This window comes from Varroa jacobsoni, unplaced genomic scaffold, assembly GCF_002532875.2.
Source record: "Varroa jacobsoni isolate VJ856 unplaced genomic scaffold, vjacob_1.0 scaffold_641, whole genome shotgun sequence".
Classification (NCBI taxonomy): Eukaryota; Metazoa; Arthropoda; class Arachnida; order Mesostigmata; family Varroidae; genus Varroa; species Varroa jacobsoni.
This window is the reverse complement of record NW_019213543.1, coordinates 539,420-561,624: the sequence shown is the minus strand read 5'-3', so window position 1 is coordinate 561,624 and position 22,205 is coordinate 539,420. Positions and strand designations below refer to the sequence as shown.

The 22,205-nt window shown below is 41.0% G+C and overlaps 1 protein-coding gene across 3 annotated transcripts in view; it reads right to left on the bottom strand.

Moving 5' to 3' along the window:
• Window positions 1-22,205, bottom strand: part of LOC111262251 (E3 ubiquitin-protein ligase RNF19B) — a 56,243-nt gene that overhangs the window by 14,229 nt on the left and 19,809 nt on the right. For all 3 annotated transcript variants that reach the window (XM_022836360.2, XM_022836361.2, XM_022836362.2), the window contains one exon: window positions 3,941-4,241. In XM_022836360.2, the coding sequence (XP_022692095.1) occupies window positions 3,941-4,047 (107 nt within the window). In that variant the 5' untranslated portion in view covers window positions 4,048-4,241. The remainder of the gene's footprint in view (window positions 1-3,940; window positions 4,242-22,205) is intronic.

Genomic DNA, 22,205 nt, shown 5'->3' with positions numbered 1-22,205 from the left:
GGCCTCATACTTCGCTACTATCATAGATAATCTACCACGAAAACGTCAACTAGGAGCGTCAGGGCCACATCACCGATGAGACCGATAGTCGAGACACAAATGTGTGTGGGTCACATGTGTGCGACGAGTATTTAGAATCCAGAGTCTATTGGCACACAGATAAGCTGCTATTTGACTTTCAGTATTCATCTCCATTATCTATTCCTAGTATCATTTACGGTAGCGGAGCGATATTTCTATTCGGGAAATAACGCACTTGGCATAAAGTGGATTATAGCTTACAGTGAGTGATAATTGAGCTAATACCGAGTACATTTTTTATGCGGAGAGCAGAAAGTGATGAATTTATGCTGCAGAGATGTCTTTCGCAGTCGATGAAGGGCACTTCAAATGTAGTGTTTTCGAATTTGAGAGATTCAAAAGATGCGCGCGTCACGTTCAAAGGAAGAGATGAATCTGCGATATCACGGCTTGTCCCTTGTATCATCAAGCGGTATAAAAAATATACATATATATACATATTTTATGTATGTTCTGCCTTCGGCGAGAAGCGTACATCTGAGAAAGACGGGTTACGCTGGAAAATTCGCGACTCGATTGACAAAACGATGGCAACAAGAAAAGAGGATGCTCTTCAACTACACATCAACGTTAATGTCGACCATTAACAAACGAAGCACTAGAGACGGAGAGCAATAGAGAAAAATTACCTTGGCTTCTGAACGGCCTGGTGAGCAACCAATTGCAATGCCCCTGTACTGATCGGCCGCAGTGGTTTTAATAAGCAAAAGAAACGCTTGTATACATCCGGTGCCTGAATACCGTTAGGGATTACACGAGACGTGTCGAGGTTCGAACCTAAATGACCAGGTGTCCCTAAGACTAGCAGGCAGACACGTCATCTGTTGTGCTGTTCTGAACGCAGGGTTAGACGGGCCAGGTCTCCGTTAGAATCACTGCTGTAAGGCAGCCGCCCATCCGACGGAATACCTAGCGGCGATAGCGAAGGCAAAACTCGAAACGTAGAGGCCTCTGCCAGGAACATTAGGGACTGCCGATATATGGCCAACTATACGAAGCAGCTCCCCATACGAGACATTCTCTTTTGGACTTAGATGTACTATTAGTAAGTATATTCTAGTGTTTTTATTGCACATTTTATTGCGTTATTGTTATTATTTATATGAAATAATAATCTAATAACGATAATATTAGTTGGTTCAAACATTTTTAGGTAATCCATTTAAACGATTTAGCCTGAACCGTTTGCGATACAATTTATCGACATGACTCTTTGTCAAGTGATTCTACCACGCGGTCATCGAATCACATCGAAATTGCAGAGCAGGTGAGCAACGAAGGCGAGTTATCGCTTGAGCGATTACCTTACTCAATAACGTCGCGAAATGGCAAAAATAAAAATGTTTTTGATGATACCTACACCTGTCACCGCGGCAAATACGTGAACGGACGCATGGGAAGGTGTCGTGGTATAGATAGTCAAAAGGTTGCCAAATGCCCATAACTTACTTTTGTACACAATAGACGGGATACGATCCTTGGTGGAGTCATTGGTATTAAACTTCACGAAATTCTTCGATGGTCACATGTTTGTGAATGGGTACGAAAATAAACTCACTTTATATTTTTTTTATTGGCACAAAAAATCATTGGAGATGCACGGAATGTCTGCAACATTGAGAGCTAGTATGATTCCATATATATCAATTAATTCCAGACAGTGGAAGAAAAATAACTTGCACGATAAGTAACTTTCAAATTTCATTAACAATGTAAAGTCTAGCCTAACTGAAGCATGCAGCACAATACGGAAGTCTTATGTTGCTTCGGGCTAATTGAATGTAACTAACTACAATATGGCGTCACAAAACCCAGAGCAGATGCCTGCCCGCTCATTTAACAGTTGACCCACTTAAAAACTTCTATGGAAATTAACGATGCGACCTCACATCAACATACCGCTATATTTTTATCGTACATTTGGCACGGAGCTTGAGATAGCCATGATCTTTATTTCTGGTAAATTAAGTAGAAGTAAAATAAAACAATGTGAAAAATGACAGGATCTGTCATTAATGAGAGGGACAGATACGATTGCACCACTAGAAACTTAGCAAATATTTAATGCGAAATAACTAATAATAATAAATAGCTGCGAACTAGCTGTAATAAAAAGTAATGTCTTACAATTTCCAAACGTAAAGCACCTAAGACATGGTTCGACTCATTTATGAACGAGCCCCTGCTAAAAATGAGATAGACGTGTATTTATGGCGATGTATGGAACCTACGTCTACTGCTTTGACAGGTTCAGAGAAGACTAGTGAATTCCTCTTAACTTGAAAGCGAAGTCTTTAAGCATTTTACATCTTGTTGCTATAAGGCACAGAGCGTGAGATCGTAGACGCCTGCATAAGGTTCGCTGACCGTATCGATCCTTATCAATTCGAATGTGACATTAAGGTAAAGCATTTTTTCAGTATTTGCTTTTTTCTCGAAAGTTAGTATTGCTGAAGATCACAGCCACTGCTCCGTTGGCTCAAATAGCTCAGTGGGCTAAAGTTTCAATGATCCTCTTACAAGCCTAGCACCTACGTCCGAACTCCTATTTCCTTATGAATCTGTGTCACACAATTAGGAAGAAAAAAAGATAGTTTACGGTGAACGAGCTGCAAAGGAGGCACCGGCGAACACGCCGCAACGTGTCGTCACGCAACCGACTGTTGCGCTTGTGTAACTTACTTGATCGTCGATCCTAAATAGATTTTTAATAAGGTTTCTTTCTACCCTCAAAAAAAAAGTTCCGCAAGATACATCCATGGTCATGCTTCAATTTGGGCTTGATCGCCAACCACATGCTCTGACCGGCCTCAAGGTATTTGATGTCGGAAACAATAAACAATGCCATTCACTATTATAGTTACCGTTATGTGCAAGACGTAATGTCAAATCCCATAGGTATTTTCTCAGTACAGAGATAGATCTCAAAGGTGATTCCACTTCAGAATATCAATCCGGTATCGAATTAGTAGGCCTGAACTTTTACTGAAACCATTTAAATTAACCTTGAACAGGTTAAGAACCTCCCTTCTAAGCAAATCTTCATAGAACAGAATTTTATATCTAGATTCATACATCAATCATGCTGTCATGCTGTTTTTTTTTATTCGTAGTAAGCACAGCGGGTTTCTTGAGACAATATAAATAACAAAATTTCAAAAACAGCTCCAAGCTTAGGAAAAAGCTTTTAGAGAAAATACGGAATAACCTAAGAATTGCGCCGTCCTGATCGTAAATCCATCGTCACATCAAGTTTGTAAAAACTATAATATCAGACTACCCTATGGTCTGAACTCTAACGCTTGATATTTACCAGTAAGTTATTCCGAAAACCTAACTTTATAAACAATTTTTTAAACCATTAGTACGGTTTCCGTGAGGCGTTTCAGCTGTTAGGCAAGATACCTGGTATGATTTACTAGGCAGTTTGTACGTACCAACAAATGTGAACTGAACAGTACACGGAATTATAGGATGCATAGCCAGCTTCTTTTTGTCTGTTGATGTACGTAGAGGTTACACAAGCCAGATTACTTCTAGCGTTTCGGCGCCTAATTGTTAAAGGACTAATATCGGCTACACCATTGCCGGACATCTCTAGTTATTAGGATCAACAAGTCTCTAACTTAAACAATCTATACCTCCTAAAAATAGTAATCCCCACACATTTATATCTATATTCATTAGCTTGAAAGTATTTAGAAAACTGAACACCTTTGGGTAATTCTTACTCCAAGAATAATTTCGAATAATAATATTTACAATCTCAATTTTAACGCTGAACCTTGAAATACCATATTTTCGTATTACGTATTTTGTTCCTATACGTAATAACCTGTAACACAAGTTAATCAGTTACCTTTCGACAAATCTGGCTGCGAACTGTGTAAAGGTCGCCGGCGGAGTTGAACCAAATAGACTTCTTAAGGAAAATCGGCTTTTCCGGGTACTCGATGGCCCCGTCATCGCAACTAGCAAAGGCGAGCCCACCGTTTTGGCTCGCGGTCCTGGCTAATAGCCGTCACAACACAGGACCTTTCCTTTGTCACTGACGTCTCTGGCAAACAAACCCCGCGATGGGATGCAGATCATAGGACTCTTCGACCCCAGTGACCGATTGGGTTCACCTATGCATATCCTCGATACCTCTACGCCACCTCCTGAAAAAAGTTACAGACAAGTGAAACATTTGTAAGGTTAGCAATATGACAGGCAGTATGCGAGATCCGCTCGAAAAATCAACTTGAAAAACTGATCTAATTGAATTACCAGTTCCCATTAGCCTTGGGCGGCAACCTTGCGACCGTGGAGAGTTGACATTTGATGGCCAGAGGCTAGAGCATCGGAACATAAAACTGTATCGTTTATATCATACGGTTTAAATGAATAGATGCAACGAGGGTAAGAGTCGCAACTAAACAATGTAAATGTATATTGGATCACTAACAAATTGTTAAAATGAGAAAGATTAAGTGTTATATAAGTAAGTAGCTAGCCAATTTGATACAGTCAACACAAACGGGAAACATAGCTAGAGGTTACGAGGTAGAAGCTTGATTCGTTTATTAGATTGGTTATTAAAGTTTACTGCTCGAGTTCAAAGACTCGGGAGAATGCGGTCTTCGTTTCGTAGCAATTTTGTCAAAGTTTACATCCTGATATTTTTGTATTAAACGCAATAAAAATATTAATATTTTTCGAAATCAAACAGACAAACCTAGTCAGTCATTTTTTACTGTACATATTAACAGGTCAAGTCTATTGGAAAGTGCTCCGCTTAGGTGTGTAGCGACTAGATAAGGTGTTTTACAATGCTTGGCTTAGCCCATGTTGGAGTTCGCCTATCGCTAAGCAAGTAAAAAAAATAGATAATTTGACTTTTGCACGTTATAATAGTGAATAATTATAGGAAACACTCGCTACTCTAATAATATAGAGTATTTCAAATATTAATATTAGGAAAATGAAAATGCTCACGCAGTGATCAGTCACGATCCGTCACATCGACACCATATAATAATAATGCCTCATGACAACCTCACTGCTCCATACTGCACGCGTCTGATCGAAGGTAGCAATAGCAACTTTTAATTAGAAAAATCGCTCATGATAACATCTGTGATGATGTATATACACTGCCATACAATACGGAATTGATCGAAGCGACTACTGACCTTTGGCTTAGTTCACCGTACGTCTTCAGTGAATAAGAGTTCAACGACGAACAGCAAGAAGAGCAAGAAGCCGTATTTAAAGATCAGACCCAGAATTTGAAAGCTCGAAAAACGCCCATATATATGTGCGTCTGAGGAACCAAATGCACTGAGGCTAAGTCAACAGCGCCAGAATTTACTTGATTATTTGGGTTTGCTGGCTAGAAGGAAAATACTCAGGCTGGTTGAATGCGCTAAGGCCTCGACCCGTCTATCATGTCATCCTTACTGTATTGTATAGTGATATTGTAGTGTTGCACCGACAAAAGAAAGCTGAGGGCTTTGGTGAGGCTTAAATGTTTCGAGTCTAACGTCCGCCACTGTCGTCAAGCGTTGCTTCAGATTACAGTGAAGCCTTATAGGAGACGGCGAACCATCTGATAGGATTCGCTCTGCTTTGGCTGATTGGACAGCGCATCTGAGGACTGTGGAACGAGCGAAAGAAGATTTAGCTCGAGGTACATAGTCAAAGAGAGGTGAGCATCGGTAGAGCCGGAGGTGTGACGTCGATCGGAAAGAGTTCGAAGGGCAATCAAACAGATGCAGTCTACCGCTGCGTTACGACGACAACGAATACTAAAGTGTTGAGCCTTTCCGTGTCTGTCGACAGAGCGGCAAATGAAGTTGAGAAAAAGCTGTTCTTGGCAAAATAGAAGCGGATGAACGTGGGCGTTGGGTGGTTTTGCACTTGACCCAAAGATGCTGTGAATAGAGACTCGAAAATTGGATTTTACAGGACTCACTTCCTGTGGAAAGCCTCGACTTACTGATCAACTAATCATGGAGAATATTTTCAGCGACTGAAGTTGTTGAAACGCATCTACCGATTATTGCTATTCAGTTTTAGATGATTGAAAGGAATGAAAATTACACTTGCTTTTGGTTATACACAATGAAAATAGTGTGCGTACGCTTAAACTTAAACATTCAGGTTGCAAGGGATGCAGAGACATTTTTAACATAGCCAGACAATTGCTTCCATCTAAACAAATAATTCCTTTTGTCTTATAGAACACCCCCACAGCAGTACTTGAATCTATCTACTGGATACATTGTAATTCGGCCCTGCTCGGTTTGTGTACGAATCTATATCTCTCTAACGCTCTCCAAATGTCCGAGGTTTGTGAAAATTCGCAGCATATACGCACAACTCATACAAAAATATGACTAGCTCCGTTAAATCCGTTATCCATCAGCCATTTATGATTTTGTCGCAGTTCAGCAGACCTTCCGATTAGGCACAATTCTCTATGCGATCGATTATTGTGGCTAGCACGCGTAAGCGATGCCAAATAAAGGAGATCTAAAAAAAAAGCGGTATAATTCGTCCAAATCTCACTTGATGATTTTACGACGATCGCATAGATATAATATCGTTCTATCGCAGCTTTCGGCTCTGACAAGTCGCGATGCCAACCGGCTCAGTGAAGTGAATCAGTCTTCAGATTGTCATCACCTCCGCATGTCCCTGCCTGGCCCCTAACCTGTGCACTGGCATCCCTAGGCGTCCACTTTCTGCCGATGCCAACAGAGACACTCACTGAATACTCATGAACGAAGAAAAATCTGCACCCTAAACACCATATAGGTATCGTGCCTTCGCGCCAGCCTTGTAATACTTCCGCCCTCCTATGAAATAGAGCTCAGCGTCGAACCGCGTTATATCGTAGACTCCGTTTTGAAGTGCCAGGTCAGCCGACATAGTCATACAGTTGTCGAATACGACGCTAAACCCTGCGCCCGGTTAAAGTAGCTTGAAGGCAACAGATGCTGAAGGGTTAATATCAACTAACAAAGGTTACCCCTAAAGGAAATGAACGGAACAATATTACGTCTAACAAATATAGGTTTGATGTGTTTATTTATAATTTGTATGTCTGCCTGTGTCCGTTAGAGGTACAAAACGAGAAAAATCTGCAGTAGCCGAGCAACGAGGCGACAGTTCGCAAATACATGTCACTAGGGTTGAGTTAAGGACAATAATTTTACCGGAGATAATAGTAGAGGTGGTTGTGGTAATAAACGGTAAAATTGACGGCGATATGACCAATTAAAAACAACAATTTCCCCGCCTTAGCTAAGCACAATTTTTAGACAATTGTTTCGTTACGCCTCAAAAACCGTTGCTACACCTTACACATTATGAATAGAATTTTTTTGATACGATTGTTATTATGAAGCTATAAATTTAATAATTTCTGATAACGAACCCAATAGTCGCACAGGTTCAGAATATCTGAAGTAGGCTTACGTTCTGAGGAAATTCATACGACGAACTGGCGGTCAAATGGGATAAAACTCGATTTAATCAGAGAAGGCTGCAATGCATCGAGGCTAAGAATAGCTAGGTCGTGTCAGGGTGAAGAGATGTAGCATTCCGTAAAAGAAACCGTTATAGCGAAATGCTTCGAATACACAAGGAAAGAAATCTTATACAAAAACAATCTGTCGTCCTTTTTTTCAAGCCTTTCGAGAAAGCAGCTTCTATCGATCGAAATTGTACACGACACATTGGATTTCCGAGTCGGTATACAAGCTAACACAGGCCACACACACACACACTCCAACAAGACCACCCAGCTCGAATAGGTCTATTGTTGAAAAGACGTCAACCTTAGCGGCATTTGCGTGAGTTAACTGCGGCAAACTCTGCCCTATTTCACTGTAGTAGTGAATGATGTTTCCATAGGTATTTCTAGAACAGTGGACACGATGCAGGTCTACTTTCTCATCGTGCTCGAAAAGATATACAACCTGATTTTGAGGTAATGGCGAACCACGACTGCGGCGAAAGACGGTGTGCGGTGAAGAAGAGCCCAAGAAAGTCTTGTAAATCTGTCGACGAAGTCCAAACGACTTCTTCCAATGCCTTGATGTTTTAAGGGTGGAGCAGATGGGCCTTTTCTGCTTATTGCGTATCACGGTAATACGGATTAGAAAATAGTAGCAGAAAAAGGTTGAGAACAAGCTAAAGGCGAAGGAAACACGGGACATCCAGTGATCGAGCCACACTGACTACATAATGCGGCATCGATGACGACCTTTAAATTGTGAACACTGCATACGTACAATAGGAATGCTTCAGTGAGACAAATCTATAATAAAATACAATAGTTCCTGTTTTGATATACAGCGATGTAAGTTAATTTGAAGTTCCTTAAGAACAGCTTTGGTCACCGCGAGCTTTTCACATGGAAGCTATTCATGCTCGACACCTTTGAGACCGAGGGGTGTACAAACAAAAGAACATCAGTAATATATAGAATTATTGCTATCGCATTTTGTTGTTGTTGATGATGATTGCTATCAGGTAGAAAATGAAAGGAGATGCTAGATTGAACGAAGCCAGATACAAAGCTTCGGAATGCTCAGTTCAGTCCGGGCTGATACGGCCTAGAACAAATCAGACATCCCTATGTAATAGAACCTTAGACCATAGAACAATCGAAACTAGTACAACAAAAAGAAAACATTACCTTGTTACATTGAAAGCCAGTGTCAGCCTACGGCGAAGCTCGTGTCAATTTTTTTCTTACACCACTATATTTGCCGATAAGAAAAAATACAATTTAGACCGCTGCGTATGATTCATCGAGGGTCATAAATCGCGCCAGGAAAGCGCTCGATTTAGTCGTGACGGAAACGACAAATTTGAATATGATACGATGCTACAATCTGTAGCTTGCAGTAAATAGCCGAGAGGTGATCCCATGAGTCATTCATAGAAATGGCATACGAACAAGATAAAAAAAAATGAGCGCAGTAATCAGAACTTCTTAGTCTTACGCGTAAATATTCCTCGTTAGGTTTTATGGTTTATGGAGCCGACAGTTTGTTAGAAACACAGCTGGCGGTACGACGCCATTTCGCGTTCAGCTCTCAAGCGAAGATCCCGGTTTAACACAGTTGCGTATTCAGCATGAATCCCGCTCGATTCTATAAAAATGACATAACAACACGCGTTATTCGTGTGCGTCTGTCTGCGCACGAACATTCTAGTCAAGGAGCGGTTGGATTATAGAGTTTGCTTTCAAATGAATGCTTGTACACAGTATCTGTAAATTTCCACGTTCCAGCTAGCTAATTCGTCATAGCATCATAAGTGCATCGATATAGAGTTGTGATACGTACGTGACAAGTTCTCAACAATGTCCTAATTGGACTGTTGTCCTGATTCTAAGTGGCTATCGTTGCTGGCGTAATTGCTACTTTCAGATCTGTTAAGCTTAGGCCATGCAGTTTGATATGACGCATTATTTCGGTGATTCAAGCGACAGTACTTTGCTAGCGGGGAGACGCCAGTAACGAAATGATTTTCTTCTTTGTTATTGAAACGAGCAAATCGACGATCGCTGGACATTTAACTGCTTCCTATTATCGACATATTTTCATAAACGTATCCTAAGATCACTTGGATTCTCCAACCGGAGCGTCCTTTTCCAGTTACGTTTCAGGAAACGTTCTCTTTCACGTGACAGTTCACTCCCCTGAACTGACGTCGCTATCTTGTTATTACCGGTTGTTTTTTTAGTCTTTAAGGAAACGAACTTACTTATGCTTTATATCGGTTAACGACGTATTTTGTAGAATAGAATATAGAATAAGGCAAACATTTGAGTTAAAAAAAAAACATCAATCGAAGAGTCTTTATTTGACGCCTATTAACATGCAAAAAAATGATAACCCGCCAAATGCCAAGAGATTCTTTTCTCACAACTGGCAAAAAACTTGCCCTCAGACCATCCAGGGACTGTTGCCTCACGCTATACGTGGTTGAGAATTCAGATACGCTTATTTAACCTGTTACCACTTTAGTTTGCAACACTAAATCATTTTCTCAGTGCTTCATGGACCAACATGGAATACCTGCACACGCTGCTCGTGTGATAATATGATAATGCTGTGAACATAATGCGTAAATAGATAACATACGGTCATGACAATTCCAAGTTGAAGTATAAAAGAAGTACAGCGTTAGGAGGGGGCCGTTGTGTCAATGGTTCTTCTGGGCTCCGCCATGTTGTTTGCACGACACCGTGCCTCGCAGATTGCCGCAACCCCATTTCGACCAATACAAACAAAGCACTATATCCAGTAGACAGCTTTTAAAACGCTTAAAGCTGCGCTGTTACTTTTACAGGTGTACATAGACGTGTGTGTATATACACACGTATTCATCCGTGTGTACAAAATTTCAAAGAGAGACATTTAAGAAGAAGAGCTTTCGAAGGTATAAAAAAAATGGAAAATTTAAACGCTTAAAAAAAATATATATATATATATATATATATATATATATATATATTAAAGGAAAAAATATCAAATAACGACAGGTCAGTCCCGAGTCGCGGGCATAAAAGCGGCCAGACGCCTTCGCTGTAGTGTTATACCGAGTAGCTGAGTGCGGCGCAGCGAACGACGGCATAAATACAGTTAGGTCCAAATTGTGTTTGACTGTAATTGTTATAAGCTTTCTCTTTTTATTGGCAATTACTTTTTATACCGATATTCTTAGTTTTTCGAATAATAATAATGTTATTATAGCTTAATTAGAGTAAAATTTAATATGCGTATGATTTTAATTAAAGTTAGCTATACCTATATAGAATGCGATATCGTCAGGGGTTTCAATAAACAAGTTAAAACTTTTTTTGTTAGTTTTCTTAAATCAAATATAAACAATGACCGCACGACTCTACACAAGAAGACATTTACTAACTATCAGACGAAATTATTTTTCTTGCTAATTAATTATTTACATTGCATCGGACCTGAAGTTCCCTCAAAGAGTAGAGTAATGCCCGCTTGTCACGCCAAAAGGAAACGAGCGAAACAAACACGCTTTTTCGCTTAAATTTTATGCAAAAAATAACACAGTTCCTTCCATACCCCACAATATATTGATTGACAGGCAGTATCGTCAACGTCGACTTCTGTTTGGTGACCAACCGACGATCTTTCGCGCCAGATGAGCATCGTCTCCTCCATCGTTACCTACGACCTTCAGTGCCAGTTTTTAAAACAGTCCCCTAAACGATTTGATGTTTTGTCATGAACGTACGTAGTTGTCAGTGATGCAAAACAGAGTAATAGCAGACAGTTTTGCGCCCTAGGCCAGCCTTTCGTCCTGCAAATATCTAATCAATTTGACTAAATCAGGCTATTTATAATAAATTTGATCCGCCTAATACCAGCTAGCCACAAGTCAAGTAACAATCTTTCGACCTTTAGTCATTATCATCCATTGACCCGCTTAACGGATCTGTCATAGAACATTTTTTATGCATTCAAAACAAACGTTTATGGCAGTCCCATAAGCGAACCGTCCCATAATTCGAGCTGCCACTGACAAAACTAAGTCCTAGACAATATATATACCATTGGCCTATATTTAGTTATAAAACACATTGAGGCTATCGTATGTACTAACAGTCTTTTTCTACTGACGCCACAGAAACTGATTCCGTGCCTAATGGATTTCGTGATCACTAATAATATGAAAACTCAAAATGTTCATGAACGAGAAATACCAAGGTGTTTTGCGTAATGCTTTTTCTTTCATGACTTGTATGTTTATAGGTCTTTTGCACATCTTGTCCTCATTAGCTGTCAGGCAATTACTGCGAAGAAGAGGGTGAGCGTACGATGCCATGCATCGTCAATGAAGATCTCAGGCCTATAAAAGTCAGAGAGATGATTTCTTAGAACAATAGAATCAAAAGGTTTAACGATGCCGTTTGATGTTTAATTGAAGAAGTATTAAATTAGGAGTCGTGTTTGATTTCTTCTATTAAATGTCCTTCGTCTTCAATGCCAAAAAGAACCGCATAAATGATAATTGGCTAGCTCGCGATCCAAAAAACGTGCATTCTATTTGGAGCGTGACGTCGGGTGGAGGAAACGTCCTCCTTCTGCGAGCGTATGTTCTGCACTATTACGTAGTCCGAAGTAACTGAAGGGACACCATACGTTTTACAATAAAATAGTTCATCGGCGCATGCAAGGAGATTGGAGTAAGGTTAGCTGTATAAGGCTACGAACAAACCTAGGATGAACACATCTGGCCGCCGAACGGCTCAAAATTTAACTCCGTTAGAGTACGCATCGAGCGTTATTATAAGCTGACACTCATTGGACTCTCTCGAATGACGACTTGACTCGGTCACCCGTGCCTTTATTATAAACGGGCTCGCCAAACTGCAAAGGAACAAACATTCGAAACGAGCCCGTGAATGGTTCAGTACTCGACTTGTCATATTGAATATTATGACTGATCACAACCGCCGGAAAAGGCACACGTAAGAGGTCTCGTTGTTTATATTGACAAAGATGCTAAATAGCTAACAGTGACCTTAATTGTTTGCTTGCTGTTATTATTGCATTATATAATGTATATAACGCTATCAAATGATCCGCCGCCAGGGCGATTGCCGTGAACGAGAGCAATCAATTAAGTACAGACCATATTTAGTCATTGCAAGCGTCATTGAGTACATATAGGGGCTCAGAAACTGCTCAGAAAATGTGCACCATGCATGAAGATCACGATCCGCTCACGTGTTAAGCAATTTGTTGTGCTATTTGTTTAAATTGGTAAAGCAGATCCGAATTAGTCTTCCTCTGTGAGAAAGACAGCAAGTCATATCTGTTCGAGCCGTTACTATCGCTCCAAGCCTTCATTGCCTACATATGCGCTTCTATTATGCGCTGACGGATTCTTCTACTATACATTATCAATTCAATGTGGTCAAGGGGTCCATCAAAATCACCTCTCAATAGAGCTACAGTGTCTTGTTTTTATATCACTTCTACATAGAAAATAAATATCTGCCTGGAGCATCGGTCACCAAACGTGTGTTGTCGTTCCTTTTATATTGCGCAGTATATCCATCGTGTAAGCAAATATCAACGAGTTAATTAGAGACGATTATTATCTTGGCAATCTATGTATCCTTCTTACATAATCTCGACAAACCCGTAGCGACAAGAGCATCAACATCGTCAGCACTGGTGACGCACCAACGTTTACAACCAGACACGATACGTATAAACCCCTTGTCTTCAGAGCTAACAGGATATGTATACTCTATCGCTCCTTTTTCCCATCTGAGTCAGACCGCAGGCTAGCGTACTGTTTACTGAACTATCCGTGTTATTATGCCGCTGGTGTGACTGCTCAATGCCTTTCGGTACAAACTAAACTGTGCCCCATGGTATTGAGGTAAACACATAACAGTGTATCCCCTGGCGGCTGTTTGACGTTTTGCTGACGACCACACCGAACGGGCAAGCGTATTTGCTCTACGCAGAACGAAGCTGGTTTACGGCTACTAGGGGAGCCTGTTCGCAGAGCGAGTTTACTCTCAGTTTGAACTTCTAGTTAAGTCGTGGCCATAATAGAAGGCACGACATTGCACCCACATCTTATTCACCCATCTATGGTAGCGATGTAGCATAGCATCTGACAAGAGAGTGATGATATGCCAAAACCATAACTATCATAACGCGGCTGGTGCCGCCGGCCGCTATCAGTGGCCAGTAACCATTAGCAGAAATGCTTGACCTTACCAATCGTATCACGACTGCCCATCAACGGCGCTGCCATGGGGGCAAAGTCGTTGACGGCGTAGCAGTGTTGTGCAAACAGGAACAAAGGCGGATAAAAGCTTAGGGTTCTGCAATGCTACAGCCGTAAATGTAGCGACTATGAGGAATTGTAGCTCGAAATCGGACAAAAGCGGAGATTTGACCGATGAGATGTGAAAAATTATTAGCGTTAGCAAAGTTGCTTAGCAAAGTAGGACAATTACGAGCGATAGGACTAGCAAGATGGGCTAGAAACGCATTTCTCGGTTCTTAATAGCAAATAATATAATTTCATTCTTAATAGTGAAATTTGCACTATACAGTATCTCTACTATAAGGTTGATGAAGATCATTATAGTGTTAACAATTTGTGTAGTTAACTGGCGAGATCGATCTCTTTATTGAAAATTTCCGTCACTAACACGCCCTGCTTAATGTAGAGTTAAAGGTCCTGGGTGGTACCCTTTAGATTAATTGCTCGTGGCAATTCCAGACACACTTTCGACAGGAAAAAGCTAACTGTCTAAGTGAAAGGCAATCATGGATAATTTCGATTATCCAGATGAAACAAGACTACGTGAATCGACAGAAACCGCCGTCATTACTTAGCCATAAACCATTATGTAGCTAGACATTTTCTCCTAGATTTTACTATCTAGATCTACTTTTTTCTTTTCCCTACATCTCAGATTTGTACTATAAATGCATGCTACCAGTTTTACGTGCGCTCTTCTTAACCATTCATTCAGGCAACTGGCGGTCCCTTTCAATACCCGACATAAGGTGTCGACGCGCGCTTTCAAACGTATAGGACTCCCCTAGATGCTCCTAAGCTTTATGAGGTGCAAACACTTTACCGTTGAAGCACCACGGGAAAATATGTGTGATATATAATCAACATAGTTTTCTCCTTGCACGTGTAAAGTGACGTTTACGGTACAAAAAAACATTCGTGATATGCCATTCTTCATTCTTAAGTTAACAGAGCCAATTGAACATAAACAATTACATCGTTTCTATACAGACACGGCCACAACAGGACGCTGAGTTTGATGGGCGCACCAATGTAACTAGTAATGCCGTTTACTTCAAAGTTTCGCGTAATATCGAAATGAATGAAAAAGAGTAAACCTGTTTTCAACATCTTAAAACCGAAACCAAATCTAGGCGAAACACACTCAAAAAAGCCTGATTGACATCTGGTAGTAGCACTCATCTAAAAAGACAATCTATCAGTCAGATTACATGAGGGCCAACGTACCAGCTAAACCCCCGAGGGAAAGTCCCGGAGGATCTCACACAGAAATCGCTAACACAGACGATGCAGAAATGGTAGCTAGAAATGACACTAGCCGTGGCACTGTGATATTATAGAAGTACTATCGGGCTTTATTGATTCCGTTCGCTTTGCAGAAACTGAACCCTACGACGTCAATCAGCTGCACTCAGGCAAAGCGTTTCATATCAAGCTCTTTTCGTCGTCCATGGTTAGCGGGTATACGAGACACATTGCTAAATCGACGAAGTCAACGGCGATCACATGCAAGATAATCGGCAGATCAGTAGACGATTTATCTTAATGGTCATTATCACACCTTGACAGTAGGATACGGTAGTAACAGTGATGTAGATGGACCCCATCAGCAATAGCATTACCCGCAGCTACCTCTACGAGGAGCAATCGCCCGACCTTCTCTCGAAGGCTTCGAGATGCGGGTACGACACCGGTGTACGCAAGACACTTAGCCTTCTAGGTTGCCTGGGCCAGGTTGTCTACGCGCTGCATCGAGATCAGCGCCCGGACATATCTGCCATTACAGACCGTTGTCAACGATTTTGTGTAGTGGTTTCGAGTAAACGACGACCAAATAAGTGCTCAGTTCGCCCGAGTCGTTGAGACAGAACCGGTGCAATGAGGTCAGACGGGGCCCGCTAAGCTAGCAGCTAGGTCACTGCTAAACACAGTCACTACGTTGTGAAATGAAGATATCTTCGGGTGCAACAGTTGAGTTCACGGCGATCGGAAGGTCGTATCATTTGCGATAGCAGCCGGAAAGCTCAAAGCACAATCAAAGCCAGTACGCGCTTGTCGTACTGGTTTTCAATCGAGCGCTAGGAGCGACAGCAGCGCCACCTCAAAACTTTTTGAACAGTTATTCGGTTATTTTTTTGACTTATGAAAATTCGACCTTTTTCCAAAAGCGACGCGAACGGTCGACTAGCCGAGTGGACACTTGAGCAGACGACGGAACAATAGTACTTCTGTATGTGCATAAGCTGGAAATAGAAACATCTGAACAAATGTGGAACAACTAAGTTGTTACGGAGCAAATGTGATAAATATTACGCGTACAACTAACACGCCGAATCGCCCAAATGTACGACAAATTTCAGACTGGATGGTTCGAGGCAGTTTTTTGCTGCAACAAAGTTAATTTTTGAAGTCGTATGATGTTTATCAAGTGCCTATTATCAACTGACAAAGTTCAGTCTCTAAGTTATTAATGAATACTCGGACAGACCACAGATAACAATCTATGGAACTTTTTTACCCTGCCATTCTATTTTGTCTATGAATCTGTGGCCTCGCATGCACATTCTCATCTTATCGGTTTAGTAGCCCTGACCTTCAAAATGTCTGTCTGGATTTTATTTCGTTGGACCTAACTCTATTTTAGTTTTTTTTATAGTATCTTTATTTCTTTGTTCTAGTCGATTAATTAATTTCTGCCTTACTTTTAGCGCCACAACCACCACCACCACCACCACGTTACTTTTCATATGAGAAACATCAGCGGCCGTTTGTAAATTGGCTTAGGCTACGTTTAGACACCATCGGTCAACGCATTTTCGCAGAGGTTCGTCATCATAATCCATGCCCTATATGTATCGACGGGGCACAGTAGTTACCTTTGCTGTCATTAGTATGAAGTTTACGAAAAGCTAAAGGGCTCGTTTGTCTTGCTTATTCCTCCTGCCTTCAACCAGCCATGCCTTCGACAAACAGGCCTGAGTCAAGGACGTTGTTCGAGTCTTATCTGGCCATTGTACTTGAACGAAGCACACCTGTAATATTCGCCCTGCGCTACCTAACCATCCCATACGTCACATAACATACATATTATCCGGACGTTGTGTTGCATTGATTCGACCATTCGGCTAACATCTGCTGTCGTCAGAGTTACTGCGCTTCTCTTAAGGCATCTCGACATGGCTGAAGACGCGCCTCTGTCGCCCACAGCATTCCACCGATTGTTTTCATAGAAACCCTGCCAGCTCCAGGCGTTCATCGTTGAGCTGTCACCCGTTATTAGGCTCTCTTCGTGTAAGATGCTGCTTGCAGAGTCAGCCCAGCAAACAATTGGACGGGATGGCCCAAGCGAAAGACGGCCACTGGAAGCCGATCCGGAGGAATGACTCACAATCAATCATTTGTGCAATTGACCAAGTCAGCTAACAGTTCAGATAACTATGTCACGGTTAAATCGTCGAAAGAAACAACAGCAGTTGGAATCGTAACGTCTATAATAACAGTACACAGAGATTGTGCTTTTCTCTTAGCAGCAGTTGCAAGCAAGCGGCGACATGTTGGCAAAGGGTGGTCGCAAGCACCGGGGGCAACAGCGTCGGTGGTGGCATTCGCGACAAATATCCGAAACTGTCGTTGCGATCTTGTCGCACCGTGGGCCCTATCCGCTTAACATTGGCAGAATAGTTTTACGGCGCCGTGTTGAATTATTTTTCGCAGTGGTACTGCCACGATTACGTGGACATCGAGTAACACGACGTCCAGTAGGGCCAATTCAGGCTGATTGAAGCATTGAATAGACAATAACAAGCCCGTCAGTGGAACGGGTTAAATCTGCCAGACGCTGCTAGAAATACTCTCTTAAAAAAATAGGCTTCGGTTTATATGCGTGCTCTTTGAAGCGCTCTTGAATCTAGAATTCATGGTTAGTGGGATTAGTTACTTCCCAGCCGGGTCACATTGGAAAAGTGCTTCAACAAAAAAAACATGAAACAGCACAAAGCCAGCCAAGAGGTTCTGTTCTGCTACGAAAACATGGAAATTTCTTATGACTGATGTCACCTATCGTGTCCTTTACCTGAGGTAAAAGCACTTCATGGACGGACAGCGTCGAAGACTGACGCATTCACCTCACCCCAATGAAAAGCGTTTTCTTCGTTAACGCCGAAGAAGTGTTCACCTATCAACGTTTGCTGAGCCATCGATATCATTGCCACATGTATATAAAACGAGGTGACCAACTAAACGCATAGAAAATCAGTGAAGAATTAGAATCGAACAGAAATAAAACTGACGTCGTCCTTCGGGGCAGCTCGTGTTGCATCGACTAGTTAATGCAGATAAATATTAGAAGTATAACGCCTTTAGCGACACATATTCTGTGATATGACTGCGTAAGATTTGTATATTTCTACTCCTGTTCTATCTCTTGTCTGTATAGAATCATTGGCAGTCGCGGCAATATGTCATAGTCTATCTTTAACGCTCGCCAAACAGTTGGTAATTTAATTTCTTCCGGCGTTAGTTAGTCAAGTGGGTAGTTTTTAGTAGCGTCATAATGGTGAGCCGGTGTGTCTGACTCACTCATAACAGTCGCAGATAACAACCATTTCTAACTTGCCTACGAATCCATATTTGTTCGTCCGGACGTCTGCGTCTCTTGTTCTATTGAAGCGTCACGCACAGCGTATGATATCGAGATTCAAACTTAGTATCATGCCGCTAGATGCTCTGCGCAGCTTCTATCGATATTGTTAAGGTCGTCATGTTCAGGTAGACTCTTTGGCAAGCCTAGGCAAACAACCACTTTCGGGTTAGCGCAGTTGCGTACATCACTATTGCCTAATAATACAAAGGGGGGTAATACGTAAGCTGCTTAGCCCCTGCGTGTCACCTGTTACCAATCACGATCGTAATACCATTTTTCTAATGCCAAAGACAGAGAGGTACGTCCTCGCCGCGAACACTGCAGAAATACGACGCACGTACGACACAAGCGTATCGGTTTGCAAACGCTGGGAAAATAAACAAAATGGTACGTACAGTCAATACATCTATACGGAAAGACAAACAGGTTATTTTAACACTAATAGCGCTAACTTCCGTTTACAGTAACGGCTGCGGCAATACCGCCAGCGGACCCCCTTTGATGTCACGAAAGCTTTCGACCTATGCCCTCATTATTAGACAGACGCAAAAATGCTGCCAGTCATGGTAGAGCTATTAACTTAATAGCATTAACCGACGCGTTCATCGCTGAAACTGTTGTCGAAGAATGCACGAACTGTCTATTTATGCGAGCCTGTGATTAGATGTTACAGAAGCATAACATTCACAAGCTTTCGAATAGAGGAACGATATGGAATTACTAGCATTTGTGTATGTTCTAAGCGATGAAGTGCCAAGCCCATCTGTAAAACTAAACGTAGACATCACTCAATGGCCTGGTATTCGAGTGAGAACAGAGGGACAAGATATGCTCTCGGACAGAGGTCCAATCAGATCTCGGTAGAATATGTATGCACAGATCATTATCGACTGTCTCATATTTGTACACGGGTTAGCATGGATTCGAAACAGGGCCTCAAAACGGCGTTCGGCAAAGCTAATCGTGTTACATTAGCATAAATGTCTCTGTACCATCATCGTTTGTGACTGATACGACGAACTTACCTCGTGACTGGAGTTCCGATCAATTTCTACCAAATACTAATCATCTAATGATTTTCCAGTGTCCTAAAGTATCATAAACGTGATCGTAATATCTATAATTTACTGCTGTATACATTACGTGTATCTATGTAGATGCTCCAGGTGTTTGGGACAGCTCAGGTAAACGATGCCCAAAAAAAAGACGAGCAGTCTTAAACTCAACCAACTTTCCTGAGTCTTGGAAACAATGCAATACAACTCTATGAAACCTCGAGAAAGCCAGGTACATACGCAACCACCATATATATATATATATGGTGGGTGCGTGTCTGGCATAAATGCGCCACACCTTTTGCTAAGGTCAGCTGATTTTATAACGTCTTCTAATTATTTGTTTCCTCGGTAATATAGCTTCAAATAATGGGCTTACTATAACAAGCAGGTAGAAAAGTTAATCTCTTCTTGCTTTTTGAACTAAAAAAATTGAACTAGCAGGCTCGAGCCTTTCTACGTTTTCTTAACTTTCGAAATTTCCTAGTCATAGTCATTTTCGATATTGTTCGAGCATTTGAAGCACGATCTGTCTCAGCGCACATTGTTAGCGTTGTCTCAACGCAATGCGAATCATTTAAGTCTGGTCAAGGCACATTTTTGGCCTTGAGCCCAATCTAGAAACATGTCGTACCCATTGGTAACAACTTAATCAGATCAGCTGAAATGGATAAATACACATCATCAGATCAGGCTCCCTATTGACTGCCACTGGGCTTTGTGATTTGCTTCTAATATAAATATTTAAATTTGTCTTTGAAGCTCATATAGGTACAAGAGAAAAAAAGTTCCTAGATGAACCTAGCGTCTTAATTCATAGTGCTAAAAATCCTTTTTGTTTGATTAGCAAGAACCAGACTACCGAAAATATATCTAAAATTATTGTTCACTGTAGTGGCCTTAAAATAGGTGAATTAACGGCCCGATAATTGCACCCGATAATTTTCAGATTCTAGGTGATCGACATACATGAAGACAAAATTGACTTCGTTTGTTTATTAACTGTATTTAAATGGAGACAGAAATTTTGAATGCACTTTTCCCCGATATCGTTTACAGGCGCTGCTGTATCCGTTCTGCGTTTTGCTGGAAGACAGTTGATTTCTTCACACCTTCGCTACACTGAAACAGTATCCCACTATACTTATGTTCTATCGGTATCGAAAAAGGCGCTGCTACCGTTACTAGTTCCTATTACTTAAGAAATATATAAAAAATCGAGTTTAAGTTGAAATATAGAAACATCCCCTCAAATAACTACCGTTCGCAACGGCAGATCAGTTGACTAAGGCCTCATACTTAGAAAATAGTGCAGCGAGCAAATCGCTTGACTTCTACGTCTTCAGACAGCACCTGGCTAACTTTAATAACAAATATATCTATTAACTTTACGTTTAAGCTACGCGACATGTGTGTTTCTAAAAGTGGACAAAAAAAATTCCTGATTAAGACTTGAACACAATTTCGCTTTATTACACGCGTTGCTTTCCGTTTTTTTTTTTTAAAAACTTTCCCTGCTTCGAGTTAGTTCTTGTTACATATTTTCTATGTTGATACATGGAGTCTTCCTTGAGTTTTTCCAAAGCCTTATATTAGCCTCCAAGAGGCAATTTCTTGCGTCCCTAGTAACGGAACAATGCATGTTTTCAACCATATACTGCCCGCTAAGATGTGTTCCATTTGAAAGGCTGTAGATTCAAAGCAACAATATTTTAAACTGGATTTAAGCTGAAAGTAATTCAAGTCTATTAAAATTCAGATTAGCTATTCGTCTTAGAAGAACTGAGAAAATCGATCCTAAACGATCGCAAAGGATAAATAGTCATCCATATTGCAACAGCAATAAGAGAGGAACATAACAGGCCAACATAACATACGAACTTTGTCGTTCCAGAATAATCATTTCAACTCACACATTGGGGCAAAGTATTGTGGTACAATGTGGCTTTTCTCATTTTAAACAAAGCCAACATCTACTACTACTACATTTTTCGACCATTCCGCTTCCAGGAGCACCGATTCGTCATAGATACGATAATATAGCAAATTATTAGCTGATTCGGAGGAGAAACTTATACCAATAAGAAATCGGTTTAACCTATTTAGATAAACTAAGTAAGCCGGTGACTGTTTGATTCCGCCATTTTCTCTACGATCGGCTTAATTCGCAATGCCTGTATTTCATCTGTTTCGATCCGTTAAATCTGTATAAATCTATTATATAGAGTTGCTACAACCGAGTGCCAATAGCTATAGACATACACGACTCATATGATCTAGCGTTACACCATAAAACTATTCAACCTTTTATGGTCAACTACCATCATTTTCGACTATACTTAAAAGCAAATCGATCCATATCTACGAGTATAATAAAATCTACACGTGTAATAGCGGTGCGACTGATCGAACGTCAAACAGTCATCGTTTTCCATTTTTGCCCCTCTGATGTAGCCAGTTTTCAAGATGGCGCCCACATGAGGTCCGCATAAAATACAAGTAACGACAAACGCCAAGTAAGAAAGGGCATTCATAACTGCTTCGCTTCGTTAAGTTTAATCGTCGAAAAAGCTATGAATGAGGCTCTTACTTTT